The sequence below is a fragment of the Schistocerca gregaria genome, chromosome 5 (genome assembly GCF_023897955.1).
Source record: "Schistocerca gregaria isolate iqSchGreg1 chromosome 5, iqSchGreg1.2, whole genome shotgun sequence".
Classification (NCBI taxonomy): Eukaryota; Metazoa; Arthropoda; class Insecta; order Orthoptera; family Acrididae; genus Schistocerca; species Schistocerca gregaria.
Genome location: NC_064924.1, coordinates 251,320,215 through 251,340,100, shown reverse-complemented (window position 1 = coordinate 251,340,100; position 19,886 = coordinate 251,320,215). Strand labels below are relative to the sequence as shown.

The window sequence follows — 19,886 nt, the reverse complement described above, 5'->3', positions numbered from 1 at the left end:
ACAACGAGGTCATTAGAGACGGAGCGCAAGCTCGGGTTAGGGAAGGATTGAGAAGGAAATCGGCCGTGCCCTTTCAAAGGAACCATCCCGGCATTTGCCTGAAACGATTTAGGGAAATCAGGATGGCCGGAGACAGGACTGAACCGTCGTCCTCCCGAATGCGAGTCCAGTGTGCTAACCACTGCGCCACCTCGCTCGGTGTTCTGTTATGCAACTTAGCTCATTAACTCTGAATTTGCCAACTGACCATGTAAGGACATCTTGTTACTTTTTTCCATGCATTCTTCTATAGATATTAGTACCTCCGCACAACGTTATAGGCTTTTTGTCTCAGATAAATCGAGATTATAGAGAACTTTGCTCTCTATCACTTTTTGTGAGTTGTGTTCAACTACCAGAACAAATAACGATCTGCTATATTCAGTCCTGATTTAAACTGCAGGGGCCTTCAAGGCTTTATAACTTTCTCCTGTTTAGGCGTGTAATGCGACAAACAGATTTCGTGAGGTGATCACCATCTTTTTTAGCTGGAACGATATACATTGATGAGCCAAAATATTATGACCACCTGCTCACTATTTCGTTTCTCAGTCAGCGGAACGAAATACATCAGTGATTCTGTATGTCAGGGACCCGACAGTTTGTTTGTAGGTTTTTGGACGTACGTAGCATTAGATGACTATGCACAAGTCACATAATTCGCATAAATAATGACCGGCTGATTTCCATAAGTGGTGATGATGAATAGCGACTAAGATGAGTTCTCTAGGATTTAGAGTAGGCCAATTTGGCCGCTTAGTCAGCAACGTGAGTTCACTATAATGCAGAGATACCATATATCACCATCTCTCCTATTTTACAGAGCAGAAAAGCATTCGAACCTCACGTTCTCTGAAGAGTGATGGATGCCCACTTAGCGCCTGGTGTAACTTTTTTGTCCTACCTCTTTCCGTAGATGCTCGCGGCAGTAACACGGAAACATTTGACCAATTCGCGCTCTTCGAGATACTCGTTCACAGCCTCTGCGTGATAATAATCTGCCCTTTGTCACAGTCGGTTACCTTAATGTATTTGCCCATTTGCAGCCCATGTCTTCACTAGCGTGATCCCCGGTCCGTGTCTGCTCCACTTACGAACCTTTTTATCACGTCTCGTGGCTGCAAAGCCACCAGGTGGCATCTAGCGTCGCGGTGGGCGGTGGTCATAATGTTGTGGCTTATCAGTGTACGGTTCATAAAGATTGTAGATATTTTAGCAAAGCTTTTGTTATTTAATGCACCTTCTACCTGTGAACTACAAACGATAATTTTTCTTCCCCTGTTTCATGAGTGAGGCAGAAAGGACTGTGCAACAACGGCAGTTTTCGTCCTGCCAGTAAGCCACTGTAACCATGGAGAAGTTCGCCTGCTACAGGAATGAAGAATATTGCCGGGAGCGTCAAATTCTCTCGGCGGCGACTTCTTATGAAAAAAAACGAAATAATTAACTGTTAAATTTGCCTTGTATACAGGGGATTGGCAAAATAATGTCAACACCTGTACTTACGTGGGAATGGCTTACTAATAAGCGGTTGGGCACCCATTTTCCCTTAACACAGCTGCGATTCTTCTTGGAATACTGGCATATGATTATTATATAGTCTCCAGTGGAATGTTATACCATTATTCTATCAGAAGCTCTTCTAACTCCTGCAGTGACGAAGGAGACGAGAATCTGCTCCGGAGTCTGCGCTCCAATACCGACCACAGTAGACTATGCTGGCCAGGGAAGACGCTATAGTTCAGCTGCATGTTCCTCATACAACGATTGTACTTGCTGTGTGACTCTGACGCTCATGCAGGCGCTGTACTGCCTGGCCTTAACCTTGGCCCGACGGGGGTGGAGTTCTAGCTTGTTACAGCCTTGCCTCCTATTCCTTGCGGGGTGTGTCAAGGTGTTTCCTGTCTTGAAGATCTGTCCTGGCGCGGTTCGTCGGTTACTCCTGGCTGCTGGCATGCAGGCGTGCTAGCGGTGGACTTTGTTATTTTAGGTATTCTTCCCCTCGCGCGTGGCTTTTTGAATTGCTGCCTCGAGCTCTGCTGTCAGCTGCCCCTCGCCATCGCGATTCTCCTTCCTCATCCGCACGACTACGTCCCAGTCGCACAGCGTGAAGACGGGGTTCGGTTGATGACGCACAGATCCTTTCTCGTGGCGAATTCGAGCATTATGGCCTGGTCTCCACCACGGAGGTCTAGCGGCCTATGTGGTAGCGAAGACTTCTGCTCCCCTTAGGCCTGGGCGAAGAGGTGTGGGTTTTTCTGCGCGTTGTAGCGCCCATCCCGCACCATGGTGGCGATCTTCTTCAGCACCACCGGCATGTTGGTGCTGTCGGGGAGCGGGATGACATCAGTGCGCAGTTTCCCTGCCTCTTCTTCGTGTTTTTTCTGGTGTTTTACCTCCCCCTCGGGAGTTGGGGAAGGGGAGGACGGTGCCACGTCCATGGGCGTCTCCCCAGTCTCCTGTATTGCTACAGGTTCTCGGGCGACATCCGTTTGAGTCGCCACGTCCGTTCGCGGCGGAACATCCGTCTGGGTCGAAGCGTCCACCCCTGCTTGTCGACCCAGCGTGGAGGTGGCATCGGGGGAGGGTGTCTTCTTCATCGCCATCCTCTCGCAGCTGTTGAAGCTGCCGGTGAACGGCGACGACCTCCTACTGCTTGGCTATCCTCTCTGCCTCCATTGCGGCTTTCAGAGCAGCCACTGCGTCGTCGGTGGTGGCGCTGGGCGGGACTCCAGCATTCTTGTTGGCGCGGTCCTTCTCCCCTTGTAGAGTGGGAATGTGGGGCCGCAACCTCTTCCTTATGTGTTGCTTTTCTTGTGGTGACTTGTGTCCTCTTCTTTAAGTACGCGCAGCTACGCTCAGCGTGCGCCCCACCGCAGTTCACGCATATAGGCGCAACGTGTCATGCACCTTGGCGCACTTCAGACACGCGACTGCGACCTTGCACGTTCTGGTGACGTGCCCGACCTTCTGGAAGAGGAAACATTATCTCCTGTGGTGCGGTCTGCTTCACCTCTTCTTCTTGTTGCCCAGACCATTACCCGCCAGCGTGAGCAGGAGCTTGGCCACGGCAGCCAGATTGACTTCCTTTCCGCGTCCCGACATGGCGTTGGGCTACTGGCGTTGGCGCGCGCGAGCGACGGTCAGGAAGTGAGCCGCAGCGAGTCGAGCAACGGAGTGCGTGTCACGTGTGTCACGTACGTGCGTCGTGCGTCCACTGGCTCTGTGAGTGGGTGCATTATCGTCCTGAAATATGGCGTTATTGTTGAGATAACAACATTTGAAATATAGTGTGCACCTGATCACTTAAACTGTTCACATAATCATTGGCTGTAGCACGGCCTTGAAGAATAATGATGGGACCAGCAGAATAACATCATATAGTGCCCATACCATCACACTTCCACCTCCATGCGTAACCGTTGGAATGAAGCAATCAGGCGTTCTTCAGGCGTAAACCCTGCCTGGTGTTGGAAATAATGAAAATGTGACTCGTCGTACCATATCACGTCTTTCCAATGATAAGCCGTCCAGGATTTATGCATCTGACACCATGTTTTACGCTACTTTGTACCCGTTGTTGTCACTAATGGTTTCGGTATACCAGCTCGTCAATGAATATTCGCTTTACGGCAGACAGTGTCAATAGATACGGGGCGTAGAAGATGGCTATTGAGCTCGGCAGCCGCTTAAGCCGCCGTAGGTTTGTGTTGTTTTAACACAATTAGTGTTAGCGTATGACGATCTCTGTCATTTGGATTTGATTTGCGCTTGCTCTTACGTTTACACGATGACGTCTTTACATGTTTTGTGTAGGCTGTTATGACTGTTGAAACGGTTGCTTTTGAAACATTCAATAACTATGCTGTCTTGGTTACTGATTCTGCACTTAATAGGACCCCCACAATCTGCTCTCTTTGGAACTGTTAGGTCTTTCATTGCACGTAGACTTCTGCCTCTGAATGCAAATACTAAGTGTGCACTACTCGTAAACAACCTTCACTGATGCCTAGTCCGTAATGAACACGCACAGTCTAGCGCGACAGGTGTCTTACCTGCGTTGTTGACGTTCAAACACAAATATCCCATTACTACCAAGTTCACATTGTTTTGCTTATCCCCTGTAGAATCAGCGTGGATGAGTCTGTATCACGAAATTGAACTGTACAGTTTCAGTACATGTATGCTGTACCCATTGGCTAGATGATATTACGTTGAAGTTACGTGACAATTACTTGTACAAGAAGATGAAAATAAAATGCTCTGAAGTGTTTTAAAATTAATCCAAAGATTTTGCGTTGAGTTTTTGGGAAGTGTGTAGACTGGATATTCATTTGAATTTTCTGTTATCGTATAATTATCATCAAGCTCGGGTATTTCAACTTTTGAAAGTTAAGTGTAATTTCAAACAGTTGGAAACACAAGATTTCTCAAGTTTAATTTTCCGCCAGTTGGCAACGCAAGCCATCTCTGTTTTTAAAAAACAACACGAGGGCAGACTGATTTTATATGAATTAACTTGGGATGGAATGAAGGGCCTAAATTATAAGTATTTTGTGTGAACCAAGCTTGAATTGTGCATCTATTTAAAATATCCTGAGATGAATAACTGAATTCTGAGGAAGATTTCAATATACTGTGTTAGAGCAAGATACAAGGATGCAACCACTGTGAGTCAAAGATCAACTGCAGTATCTCTGGTGAATTCTTGTTACGTGAATTTAGTCGCCAGCCGAAATTAATATATTGCATCCCGATCTCAGGATCCACATTTATGTTTGTACCTACAAATAAAAAGAGAGAGTAAGATATTTCTTCTGCTGGATCTAGACCTAATTTGAAATCAGCTCAAGATACAAAAAGCTACTAAGTTTTATCGTGAATGCGGTATATTAAAATACAGAAGTTAAAAGTGATCACTGGTAGCGATTGCAACAAGGATAAACAATGTCACAACCGCAGCGAAATGAAATTGAAGATTGATTTAAGCTTCTGGTCTCCATGCACTACTCTGTACCCACAATTAAACTGCGAAGCGCAAAGAACTTTTTTACAATAATGAATATCTTCGGAGTCAAGATGGTTACGATCTACGTTAGCGTATAGAGCGCATATTACGAGAGGTAGTCACCCACATGAATCCGCACTTCCGACCTCACAAAGCAGCAATTCTCACGTGGACAGTCGTACCACTGCAGGCGACTACTAAAAACAAATGTAACTTGCTTTATACCTAAGTTTGTTTCTCTCACAGTGACGATGTTTCGTTGTGCACAGTGGCCAAACCCAATTATTAGTTATTACGCAGAGATGGTAACGAGCATTACATCTGTATGATCTAAGTACTTCGTCTCGGGAGAGTTGCTTCAATTGTCCATAGAATTATAAGAAGGCTGTTTATTTTAAGCGTAGGTTTTCGTGGCCGTTGTCACTGATAATAAAATTCTTCAGGGTATCTGACAGCATTGTCAACTGTTAATTCTTCAGTGTATGTGGCCGCATTATCGATTTTTATGTTTTCCGAAGTTTCGGCCACTGTTGCAAATGATCTTTCTGAGGGTGTTTTTCTGATTGACAACCCTGAGGCAGGTCATCTGCAAGACTAGCAGAAAGATCTGAGAATGTTACGTATTGAGGATGTGGTCACACACCCTGAACCAATTTTAGTAACAATCTGCTGTGTGTTGTTTCCAGACAATTTGCAAATCTTTCATCTGATTTAGTTGTAATGACTTGGTTATTTGCAAAGAGTAAATTATTTCTGCTACGTAATAAAATTTAAAAACGGGAATGGTTAGGTTAAAGTTAGTCATAATGAGAATTAGTGAAGTTCGGTGGCAGGAGGAACAAGACTTCTAGTCAGGTGAATACAAAATCAAATATGGGTTGTGCAGTAGAAGGTTTAAGAATGGATAAAAAAAAAATAGCAACGCGGGTAAGCTACTACGAACAGCATAGTGAACCCATTACAGTAGCCAAGATAGATACGAAGACCACTCCTACAAGTTTATATGACAAGTAGCTCCACAGATGATGAAAATATCGAAGAAATGTAAGATGCGATAAAATAAATTATTCAGATAGTTAAGGGAGACGAAAATTTAATAGTCATGGGGGACTGTAATTCGATAGCAGTAAAAGGAAGAGAATGAAAAGTAGTATGTGAATATGGACTCGCAGTAAGGAATGGAACAGGAAGCCGCCTGGCCGATTTTGCACAGAGCACAACTTAATCATAGCTAACGTTTGGTTTAAAAATCATGAAAAAAGTGTGTGTACTTGGAAGAGGTCTGGAGACACTGGAAAGTTTCAGGTTGATCGTATAATGGTAAGTCAGAGATTTAGGAACAAGGTTATAAATTATAAGACATTTCCAGGGGCAGATATGAACCCTGACCACAATTTATTTGTTATAAACTGTAGATTGAAACTGAAGAAACTGCAAAAAGGTAGGGATTTAAGAAGATGGTATAACACCAGTATTCGATCAATTTGCATGTGTATCGACATTTCTATGTCAATTTGTAGTGTTGCTTAAGTAGAATGTTGTATCTGTCATGGAAATTCTTTGACTATATATACAGGATGGTCCACTGATAGTGACCGGGCCAAATATCACTTGAAATAAGCATGAAACGAAAAAACTACAAAGAACGAAACTCGTCTAGCTTGAAGGGGGAAACCAGATGGCGCAATGGTGTTGGCCCGCTAGATGGCGCTACCATAGGTCAAACGGATATCAACTGCGTTTTTCTTTTTTTAATAGGAACCCCCATTTTTATTACATATTCTTGTAGTACGTAAAGAAATATGGATGTTTAGCAACTATTGTGCTTTGTGATAGGTGGCGCTGTAATAGTCACAAACGTATAAGTACGTGGTATCACGTAACATTCTCCCCGTGCGGACGGTATTTGCTTCCTGATGCATTACCCGTGTTAAAATGGACCGTTCACCATTTGCGGAAAAGGTCGATATCGTGTTGATGTATGGCTATTGTGATCTAAATGCCCAACGGACGTGTGCTATGTATGCTGCTCGGTATCCTACACGACATCATCCAAGTGTCCGGACCGTTCGCGGGATAGTTACGTTATATAAGGAAACAAAGTGTTCAGGCACATGTGACACATCATCCACGACCTGCCGCAAATGATGATGCCCAAGTAGGTGTTATAGCTGCTGTCGCGGCTAATCCGCACATCAGTAGCAGACAAACTGCGCGAGAATCGGTAATTTCACAAACGTCGGTGTTCAAAATGCTACATCAACATCGATTGCATCCGTACCATATTTCTATGCACCAGGAAGTGCATGGCGACTTTGAACGTTGTGTACAGTTCTGCCACTAGGCACCAGAGAAATTACGGTACAATGACAGATTTTGTGCACGCTTTCTATATCGCGGCGATGCGTCATTCACCAACAGCGGTAACGCAAACCGGCATAATATGCACTATTGGGCAACGGAAAATCCACGATGGATGCGACAAGTGGAACATCAGCGATCTTGGCGGGTTAAAGTATGGTGCGGCATTATGGGAAGAAGGATAATTGGCCTCCATTTTATCGATGGCAATTTAAATGGTGGAATGTATGCTGATTTCCTACTAATGTTCTAACGAAGATACTACAAGATGTTTCATTGCATGACAGAATGGCTAAGTACTTCCAACATGATGGATGTCCGGCACATAGCTCGCCTGCGGTTGAAGTGGTATTGAACAGCATATTTCATGACAGGTGGATTGGTCGTCGAAGCACCATACCACGGCCCGTACGTTCACCGGATCTGACGTCCCGGATTTCATTCTGTGGGGAATGTTGAGGGATATTTGCTATCGTGATCCACTGACAATGCCTGACAACAGGCGTCAGCACGTTGTAAATGCATGTGCGAACATTACAGAAGGCGAAATACTCGCTGTTGAGAGGAATGTCGTTACACGTATTGCCAAATGCATTGATCTTTAACGTTAGCATCGATTGTCATTTAAGGTGGTCGGTGTCACTGTTACAATGAGACCTCAATAAGTTGAAAGAACCAGAGGTTCTTGAGAGCTTTAGAGGGAGCATCAGGCAACAGTTGAGGAAAGGAATATAGTAGAAGTAGAGTGGGTAGCTTTAAGAGATGAAATAGTGAAGGCAGCAGCGGAACAATGGGTACAAAGACAATGCTTGGTAACAGTCCTTGGATAACACAAGATATATTGAATTTAGCTGATGAAAGGAGAAAATATAAAAATGTAGTAAATGAAGCAGGCGAAAAGGAACACAAACGTCTCAAAAGCGAAATTGACAGGAAGTGCAAAATGGCTAAGCAGGAATGGCAAGAGGACAAATGTAGAGATGTAGAAGGATGTACCGCTGGTGTAATATAGATACTGCCTACAGGAAAATTAAAGAGACTTTTGGAGAAAAGAGAACCACGTGTATGAATGTCAAGAGCTCAAATGGAAAACCAGTATTAAGCAAAGAATGGTAAGCAGAAAGCTGGAAGGAGTATATAGAGAGTCTATACAAGTGAGATGTATTTCAGGGTAACATTATGGGAATGAAAGAAAACGTAGATGAAGATGAAATGGGAGATATAAATTTGACAGAGCACTGAAAGACATCAGTCGAAACAAGTTCCCGGGAGTAGACAACATTCCTTTTGAACTAGTGATGGTCTTGGATGAGACAGCCACGACGGAACTATTCCATCTGGTGAGCAACATGTATGAGACAGGCGAAATAACCTCAGCCTTCAAGAAAAAATTCCAATCCCAAACGGAGCAGGTATTGACAGGTGTGATAATTACCGAACTGTCAGTTTAATAAGTCACGGCTGCAAAATACTAACACGAATTCTATACAGACATATGGAAAAACTGGTCGAGGCCAACTGCGGATAAGATCAGTTTGTAATCCGTTGAAATGTTGGAACATGCGATACAATACTGACCCTACGATTTATCTTAGAAGAGAGGTTAAGGAAAGGCAAACCTTCGTTTCTAGCATTTGTAGACTTAGAGACAGCTTTTGACAATGTTGACTGGAATACTCTATTTCAAAATATGAAGGTGGCAGGGGTAAAATACAGGGAGCGAAAGGCTATTTAGAATTTTTACAGAAGCCAAATAGTAGTTCGAAGAATCGAAGGGCACGAAAGGGAAGCACTGATTTAGAAGGGAATGAGACAGGGTTGTAGCCTATCCCAGATGTTATTCAATGTTTATATTAAGCAAGCACTAAAGGAAACAAAAGACAAATTTGGAGTACGAATTAAATTACATGGGAAAGAAATAAAAACTTCGAGGTCTGCGACCATTTTAATTCTGTCAGGGACAGCAAATGACCTGGAAGAGCAGTTGAACGGAATGGGCAGTGTCTTCAAAGAAGGATATAAGACGGACATCGACAAAAGCAAAACGAGGATAATGGAATGTAGCCGAATTAAATCAGGCGGCGCTGAGGAAATTAGATTATGAAATGAGACAATTAAACAAGTATGTGAGTTTTGCTATCTGGGAAGCAAAGTAACTGATCAATCGGAGAGGATATTAAATGTAGACTGGTTATGACCAGGAAAGCGTTTCTGAAGTAAAGAGATTTGTTAATATCGAGTTAGATTTAAGTGTCAGGACGTCCTTTCTGAAAGTATTTCTATGGAGTGTAACTATATATAGAAGTGAAACATGGGCGATAATTAGTTTGGACAAGAGGAGAACAGAAGCTTTCGAAACGTAGTGCTACTGAAGAATTCTGACGATTAGTTGGGTAGAATACTTAACTATTGAGGAGCTACTGAATAGAATTCAGTAGAAGAGGAATTTGTTGCACAACTCGACTAGAGGAAGGGATCAGTTGGTAGTACACCAATTAAGTGCTAGATGGAAGCGTGGATGGTAAAAATCGTAGAGGGAGACCAAGAGATGAATACACTAGGCAGATTCAGAAGGATGTAGGTAGCAGTAGATACTCGAAGATGAAAAGACTTGCACAGGCTAGAGCAGCATGAAAAGATGCATAAAACTAGTCTCTGAACTGAAGACCACAAAAACAACAACAACTTATTTTTGGTAGCTGTTGCTCATGGTTTTGAGACACGCATTAGTACTAATTATTAATGAAGGCACCGGCTTAAAAAGTAGTGCAGGTTTATTCTTAGCAAATAAAACCTACCTTAACTCATGGCACAGTACCAACATCCGAGTTGCGGATCAACGTCAGAGAGGGGACGAATGGCCAGCAACCCTGTAGTGCGAGCCTACGCTCTTTGACAGTGTTGGCTACCTCACTTGCTATGGCCGCCTACAAGCCAGTGGCTACAGGTTAAAGTGCCAGACTCAGCCAAATTGAGATGCCAGCAACACCTCTGTCGCTCAACGCTCACTCCCGTAGAAATATAAGTTTATATTAATTCCGTAAGTTGCGAGTGCTCCGAAGAATGATTTAGTTACATCAGACATAAATGCCGTGGTGGCAAAAGTCTTGACATACCTCCTAGAATCGTGTCGCACCTCTTATTTCCCAGCATAGTACAGCACTTCTAAGTGGCATGGAAACAAGAAGGCGTTGGAAGTCCCCTGTAGAAATACTGAGCAATGCTATATACGTCCATAGTTACCGGTGTTGGAGTTTTTGCACAAACTAACCTTTCGATAATGTCCCATAAATGTTCAATGCAACTGATGTCGGGCTACCTGGGTGGCTAGATTGTTAGCTCGAAGAGTCCAGAATGTTCTTGAACCTTTCGCAAACAATTGTCTTCCTGTGACATGGTGCACTGAGATCCATAAAAATTCCATCGTTGTTTGCGAACATGAAGTCCATGAATGGCTGAAAATGGTCTTCAAAAAGACGAACATAACCATTTTCAATCGATGATCGGTTCCTTTTGGCTAGAGGACCCAGTCGATACCATGTAAATAAAGCCCAACCCATTATGGAGCTGCAAACACCTTGCAAAGTGCATTGTTGACAACCTGGGTCCATCACCTCTTCTTACCGACTGAAATCGGGAAACTTCTGACCAGGCCACGTTTTTCCTATGACCCATCCAGGAACAAACTGATATGCACAGGAGCCCAGGAGAGGCACTGGAGACATTGTTGTGCTGTCAGCAAAGGCACTCGCGCTGGTCGTCTGCTGCCATACCGCATTAACGCCAGATTTCGCCGCACTGACGTAACGGATATACTCGTCCAACACCCCACATTGATTTCTACGGTTATTTCCCGGAGTGTTGCTAGTTTGTTAACACTGACTAAGCGAACGCCGCTGCTCTCGGTTGTTATATGAAGGCCATCGGTTGTTATGTTATCCTTGGTGAGAGCTAATCCCTGAAATTTGGTGTCCTCGGCATACTCTTAACACTGTGGATCCAGGAATATTGAACTCCGTAAAGATTCCCGAAACGGAATGTGTAGTTTCAATTACACTCTTGGCCATTTAACTTGCTACACCAAAAGGAAACGCAGATGATAAACGGGTATTCATTGGGCAAATATATTATGCGAGAACTGACATGTGATTACATTTTCGCGCAATTTGGGTGCATAGATCCTGAGAAATCAGTGCCCTGAACAACGACCTCTGGCCGTAACAACGGCCTTGATACGCCTGGGCATGGAATCAAACAGAGATTGGATAGCGTGTACAGGTACAGCTGCGCATTCAGCTTCAAAACGGTACCACAGTTCATCAAGAGTAGTGACTGGCGAATTGTAACGAGCCAATTGCTCGGCCACCATTGACCAGACGTTTTCAATTGGTGAGAGATCTGGAGAAAGTGCTGGCCAGGGCAGCAGTCGAACACTGTCTGTATCCAGAAAGGCCCGTACAGGACCTGCAACATGTGGTCGTGCATTATCCTGCTGAAATGTAGGGTTTCGCAGGGATCGAATGAAGGATAGAGCCACAGGTCGTAACACATCTGAAATGTTACGTCCACTGTTCAAAGTGCCGTCAGTGGGAACAAGAGGTAACCGAGACGTGTAACCAATGGCACCCCATACGAACACGCCGGGTGATACGCCAGTATGGCGACGTCGAAAACACGCTTCCAACGTGCATTCACCGCGTTGTCGCCAAACACGGATGCGACCATCATGATGTTGTAAACAGAACCTGCATTCATCCGAAAAATTACGTTTTGCCATTAGTGCACCCAGGTTCGTGGTTGAGTACACCATCGCAGGCGCTCCTGCCTGTGATGCAGCGTCAGGGGTAACCGCAGCCATGGTCTCCAAGCTGATAGTCCATGCCGCTGCAAACGTCGTCGTACTGTTCCTGCAGACGATTGGTGTCTTGCAAACGTCCTCATCTGTTGACTCAGGGATCGAGACGTGGCTGCACGATCCGTTACAGCCATACGGATAAGATGCATGTCATCTCGACTGCTATTGATACGAGGCCGTTGGGATCCATCACGGCGTTCCCTTTTACCCTCCTGAACGCATCGATTCCATATTCTGCTAACAGTCATTGGACCTCTGCCAACGCGAACAACAATGTTGCGACACGATAAACCGAAATCGCGATAGGCTACAATCCGACCTTTATCAAAGTCGGAAACGTGATGGTACTCGTTTCTCCTCCTTACACGAGGCATCACAACAACGTTTCAAGAGGCAACGCCGATCACCTGCTGTTTGTGCATTAAAAATCGGTTGGAAACTTTCCTCATGTCAGCACGTTGTAGATGTCACCACCGGCGCTAACCTAGTGTGAATGCTCTGAAAAGCTAATCATTTACATATCACAGTATCTCCTTCCTGACGGTTACGTTTCGCGTATGTAGCACGCCATCTTCGTGGTGTAGCGATTTTAATGGCCAGTAGTGTACCATTCAGATTTTAAAGACTTTTAATTTCTGTCGTCCAACCATAATCACGCCGGAAACATTCCGTCATTTGAATAGAGATGACAGCTCCGCAAATGCATTGCCTTTTTATGCAATATGTACTCGATACTACGGTCGTTTCTGTGTATTCGTATCGCTGCCCCATGACTTTGTCACCTCAGTGTACAATGAGCATGTGCAATAAACGAAAACTTTTCACAAGTACCAACTATGAAGAACGAAACTTAATGTGAAGAAATACTATGATTACACTGTTTCACTCACTTTTCTCTTACACCTAAGTAACTATGAATTAAAGCTAGAGCATCAGTATTGTGTGAATGTTATAGAGACCGTCTCGCGTTGAGAATGAAGAGAGGCAAAACTAAAACTTCTTTCAGGAACCAAAGAGGATGGACTTGCACACAATATTCTTCTCACTCTTTTCAGAAGTGTCGGACAATTCTAGTCGTTCGGGTTCCAGTAAGAACAAATATCTTCTGCCGTTGTACAGTTTTTATTTAAATACCAGTTCAGTTCGTCTTCTGGAGTAGCACTATCACCAACATCTACTCGCAAAGCAAACTTCCTTACTTTCGCTAGTAGTAAAATCTCTACTGTCTCGTATACAGGTCTTTGAAACCATAATGCGTTTTACCTGTTTGTAAAAAGACCTTTTGAGCGGAGTAAAGACAAAAAGGAAATTAATTTCTTGAGAATTACAAGAATAATTAAAAAATGTTAACTAGTGAACTGAAGATAAGTTGAAACTGAACAGCCGGTGCTAGATATTTAAATGAAGTGTGGAAAAGTTCATCTTTCAAGGCGTAGCTATTTTGCGCATAAGAAGTTATACTGGCATGATAATTAACTGGTCAACAACAAACTGAAGTAAAAAATAATTTTGAAAGAAACAGTCAGATGTTTTGAGGGCTGATTAGGGCTTATTTGTCTAAATGTAAGAAATAAATTAGGTTAGAGAAACATCTGACGAGCCCTTGAATGATTGTCGAAATTATATACACAAATGAGATGCCGATTGAGAATTTGAAGACCAATGCTTAACATAGAATCTTAAAATTTTAAAGAATACATGAGGATATTTCTCTGGTGTATAGCGTGGACCATCCATTCTCATTTGCCGTACATGTTACCGAGCGTAATGTAAAGGCGCGTCAAATTTTTCTATGATGTATTTTATTTCTTACTTTCAGATAAATCAGTTCACAAAACATATGACCGTTTCTTTTTTCAAAGTATTTTTATTAATAAAACGTTTATCAAATCAGGGCTAGTGCGAGTCGTGCTGTGAAAATTACTTTGAAAACAAAAATAAATATTCTGTTCTTCAAGATATTTCAAATATTTCATGGTGTCTTAGCACTCTGAGAAGGTCGGTCAGTTTCAGCCAAGCGATGCGGTAAAGCATACCTACATACTCTCTTCACTCTTTATCTGTGATGACAAGAAAGTGGGAAAGTTGAGGGTAAAGTAAACTAACCGATACGCAACTGTGCACCATGCAGAGCAGGTATTGGTGGCAGGTATTGGTGGCAGGTATTGGTGGCAGGAATTGAATGCTTCACTACATAAAAACTAGTGTCCTTGTACCACGGGTCGAAGCTGATAACTTTTGTTGAACGTAAATTTTTAGTTTCCGCATGATCGAATTTACCTTGAATGTGTATGTGTAAAATGATTCATTCATTGCAAGTATGGCTGCTAAATATTAACTGCAATGTTAAGTAAGATTCACAAAAGATACGCAAGGCAAGGTTGTGGAAGGCATGTACGAAACGCTACGGAAGAGAATTTAATGTGGTACAACACTGGTGCAGATATTTCAAGCTCATTATAGAAATGCAGGGTGTATCAAAAAGAATCATCCGACTTGGACAGTCTATATTTCTGAAACTAATAAACATATAAAATGAATTTTGTTTTTTGATGAACGGGAAACTCAAAAAGCTTCCTTCGTACCTTTTAGTAGGTGCTCAGTACGCCTCTCTCGAGATGCGCGGTATATGGCAATGTGGTATTCAAATTGCTCGCACACAGGAGCGAGCATGTCCAGAGTTATACCTACGATTGCTGCTGTTATGCGATGTCTCAGTTCATTCATCGCTGTTGGTAACCGAGACGCATATACAGAGTTTCTTATAAACATCCACAAGAAAAAAATCACGTTCAGTCAGGTCTGGTGACCTTGGAGGCCAGTAATGTGGGGTTGAATCATTTGGTCCAATGCGACCCATCCATCGTTCAGTAATCCTTCAGTTTAAAAATTCCCGCACTTCCAGATGCCAGTGTGGCTTTTTTCTGATCTGTTGGTAAATGAAGTCGTTCGAATCAGTCTCCAACTGCGGGAAAAGAAAGTTCTCATGCATATCGAGACATGTGCTTCCTGTAGCAGTGTTCGTGGCAAAGAAGAATTGACCATACACTTTTTTCCGTGAAACTGTTCAAAAAACATCAAATTTTGATGAGTCCTCGTCATGTTTTACAACTTCAAGTCGTTTTTCCGAACCCATATTCTCACATTATGACGGTTCTTCTTTCAATTAAATGGAATGTTGCCCCGTCACCAAACACTAAGCGTGGAAGAAAACTGTCATTCTCCATGTTCCCAAGAACTCCACACATTGTTGTTTGTCACCTTCACGAAGAGCTTGCAGTAGATGAACTTTGTATCATATCGTGTGCAAACGTCGATGCAACACGCCAGACGGACATCGGAGGCATGTTCAGCTGCTAAGTTGCACGGCGGACGGATTTCTGCGAGCTCCTTGTGAAACTATGGCAGATGTGTCGACGTCTTTTTCAGATACTCCGCGACGACCCGGCGATTTGCCTTTACACGAACAACCTGTTTCTCGGAATAGTTCATGCCATCGTCTAATGCTCTGTGCTTGTACTAGCATCCACACCAAATCCGGTACGGGAGTCACGCTGAACAGTTACTACTAACCCGCACTGTGCAAAACGTAGAGCACAAAATGCTTTGTGTTGTCCCGACACCATTTTTACTACAACTCAAGTAGGCGCTCACTGTTGCTACCTAACAGGAACCATGTACAACTCGAAAGTTTGCTCTTACTAACAATACGTTGCTCACGCACATAACTCAAATAACGTAATAGTTACGCTTTTTTTAAAAAACGGATGATTCTTTTTGATACATCCTTTTGATACACTGAACAAACTATCTAGAAATATATGCCTTGTCTCCTTGACTTCAACAGATGTAGGACATGCTGACTTAATGTCGTGTGGAAGCAATGTTCTAATTACACTGAGCTCATTCTTATTCTAATTTTCAGTGGTGCTCCTTAATCTCTTTACAAGAAAAGTAAGGTTTTCATTCAACTAGATCATAACCTGTAAACCACTCCAACCTCAGCCACATCAGTTTGTATTTTGCTCCAATAAACTTAGTCGTTGACAGAATTTTGTGCTCTAAGATTAGTTGTGTGTCTTTCCACAGACAGCATACATTCCTTCACCGAGAAAAAGCAAACAAGAAATGACTACAACTGCAGAAGACATGTGAGCATGTAGGTAACCATCCTGCTGAACTGCCATATAGACAGAACAATATACAGCAAGAGTAATAAGCTACATGCTGTTCTAATTGGTCGAGATTGTGAGGGTAGTCTAACGATACATTTTGTCAATAAAAATGTTATTACGCTATTGAATACAGTTGGAGCAGAATACCTCCTATTACTATTATTAGCAGTAGGAAGTTTTGCCAAACGTTGTTCATGAAGGTTTGGGAAAATTTGAGATGAGAAATTGCTCAGAGGAGAATGTATGTCGCCTCACACATTATTATATTAAGACCGTTAAATGTTTTTTTTTCTCGAATGAATGCAGTTACAATACCGAAATGAAATCTAAAATTCGTAAACCTAGTGTAATATGCTCTAAAAGCTTTTGTAATCAATCTATTGCTGTTCATCTACCGAAGCGCTTTTCAATAGTTACAATATTTCGAAGAACAAAGCGTTATTACCCACCGCACACAGAACATTTTTTGGGGGGAGAGCTACATATGCAGAAATTCAGTTTACGAAAACAATACAGCTGCGACACATTTATTTCAGCACACGTATGTATTTTCAGAAATGCAAAACAGAGGACAAAAGGTGAATTTTACCGCATGTTCCTGATCTTGTTCCGCAGGGAATCTGATGGTGATTATGGTGGTTACCATGTCACGGCGGCTGCGTTCCGTTACCAACTTCCTGCTTGCCAACCTCGCCTTTGCTGATCTGTGCGTCGGCATCTTCTGCGTCTTCCAGAACCTCTACATACACCTCGCCACCACGTATGTATCCTGGGCAACTTGCTGTTGTTTCCACTGAACATCAGATAATACATAAAACTAAAATGTAACCAAAAGATCTCTCTTTATTACTGTTGTTATTCATATTGTCATCATTTATGTCATTACTAGCTGTTCAGCTGCCTTCCGTTACATGAATATTTATTCCACTCCATTTCCTCCATACCCCTCTCTCCGACTGTCTCTTTCTCGTCACATCTTTGGGCCACACTCTGTTCACTTGATGGGCCCTGCTCTCAGTCCACCTGCTCCTCCCCCATCCATCCGTCTGCTCCTTACCCCTCTATCTTATCCTCCCCTCTAATTCCACCTCCTCCTCCACATTCTGTCTCTTCCTCAGACATTTAAGTATACCTGCTCCTCCCCTTTTTTCACCTCCTCCTAGCCCCTCTCCTTGTCCAGTTTCTCCTCTCACTGTCCATCTTCACTTATCCCTTCTCCCTGTACATATTTTTCCCCCCTCTCTCTCTGTCCACTCGATCCACCCCTCACATTCTTTCGATCTCCTCCTCTTTCCTTTCAGTGTCTACTTTCTTTTCACCCCTTCTCCTGTCCATCTCTTACTCTTCCCTTTCACTGTCCGTTTCCTAATAACCCTCTTTTTGTCCTTCTCACCACCCCCCTCTTTGTCCATCCTCTCCTCCCATACTCTCACATATCATAATCACCTCTCCGATAAGAGATTGCTCGTTCCTATCACCACAGTATTTCTTTATACACACATCAAGAAAGGTTTTCCATCACCCCAGTTCCCGAAACTTCTGAAGATAGATGTTGACTGTGGAGACTGTATCACAGACACAGTCCCTTTGGCTGTTCAGAGATGTCACTAACCCCACCCAAAGATGTAAACAACCACGCATGAGCAACGCCTATTAGACGGAGGGGGTCCGACAGCCGATCAGTTCCAGTCATTCCACCAGGAAGGAGGTACACGGCTCGTGTAGTCTGTACTTCAACCATGCCTAGACGGTCAACACCGCGGTGCGATCTTATCCACATTGTTACTTTGTGCCAGGACGGGATCTCAGCAAGGGAAGTGTCCAGGCATCACGGAGTTAACCAAAGCGATGGTGTTCGGAGATGCTGGTGGTACAGAGAGACAAGAACTGTCGATGACATGCCTCGCTCAGGCCGCCCAAGGACTACTACTGCAGAGTCTGACCGCTACCTATTGATTACGGCTCGGATTAATCCTTGACTTCAACGCCACCTTGTACAGCCACGGGACTCAAACTGTGTGCAGTATGCTACATGAAGCGCAACTTCAGTCCCGACGTCTATGGCGAGGTCCATCCTTGCTACCACGGATTCATGCAGCGCGGTAGATATGGGCCCAACAACACGCCGAATGGACAGCTCAGGATTGTCATCACGTTATCTTAGATGACTGTCGCATATGCCTTTAACCAGACAATCGTCGGAGACGTGCATGGAGAAAACCCAGTCAGGATGAACGCCTTATAACACTGCCCAGTGAATGAGGCAAGGTGGAGGTTCTCTGCTGTTTCGGGGTAGCATTATGTGGGGCCGACGTACGCATCCGGTGGTCATGGTAACGGCTGTACGATACGTGAATGCCATCCACCGACGGGTAGTGCAACCATATCGGCAGCATATTGGTGAGGCATTCGTCTTCATGGACGACAATTCGCGTCCTGTCGTGTACATCTTGTGAATGACTTCGTTCATCATAACGACATCGCTCAACCAGAGTGGCTAACATGTTCACCAGTTTTGAACCCTATCGAACATGCTTGGAATAGACTTAAAAGGGCTGTTCATTGGCGACACGATCCACCAACCACTCTGAGGGATCTACGCCGAACCATCGTTGAGGAGTGGGACAATCTGGACCAACAGTACCTTGATGATCTTGTGGATAGATTGCCACGATGAATACAGGCCGGTATCAATTCAAGAAGAAGTGCTACTGGGTATTAGATGTACCGGTGTGTACAGCAGTTTAGACCACCACCTCTTAAGGTCTCACTGTATGGTGGTGCAACACGCAATGTGTGGTTTTCATGAGTAAATAAAAAACGCGAAAATGATGTTTATGTTGATCTTTATTCCAATTCTCTGTACAGGTTCCGGAACTCTCAGAACAAAGGTGACGCAAAACATTTTTGGTGTGTATATTATTCTTAAAAGACGCTGTGAACATACAGTTATAAGCCAAGGCATTATGACTGTCTGCATAATAACGTGTTCGTTCACCTTCGGGAAGCAAACAACAGCAATTCTGCAAGGCATGTATGCGGAAAATCACTCTTAGGTTTCCGGAGATACGTGGCACCAGCTATCTAAACTTATCAGGCTACTCCCAAAAATTATGGGGTGGTGGTGCGCACATACCAAACTGGCGCACGATATCGTCCAGATTTCCATCGGTCTCAGATCAGATAACTTGGTTCACTCTCATGCTCCTGAAACCACTGTAGTACGGTTGTTGCTTTGCTCCACGGACACTTATCCCTGCTGGAAGATGTAATCGCTGTCATGGAATACATCGAGCATAAAGTTAAGCAGGTGGTCGGCGATAATACTCGGGTAGTCTTTGGTTCACTCTCATGCTCCTGAAACCACTGTAGTACGGTTGTTGCTTTGCTCCACGGACACTTATCCCTGCTGGAAGATGTAATCGCTGTCATGGAATACATCGAGCAT

The 19,886-nt window shown here is 43.7% G+C and overlaps 1 protein-coding gene across 1 annotated transcript in view; it reads left to right on the top strand.

The window, feature by feature from the left end:
• The first annotated feature begins 3,704 nt into the window (after window positions 1–3,704).
• The window catches only part of LOC126273307 (trissin receptor-like), a 151,659-nt gene continuing 135,477 nt past the window's right edge, over window positions 3,705–19,886 (top strand). Inside the window, exons 1-2 of the mRNA XM_049976851.1 lie at window positions 3,705–3,738; window positions 17,054–17,198. Of these exons, the coding sequence (XP_049832808.1) occupies window positions 3,705–3,738; window positions 17,054–17,198 (179 nt within the window). The remainder of the gene's footprint in view (window positions 3,739–17,053; window positions 17,199–19,886) is intronic.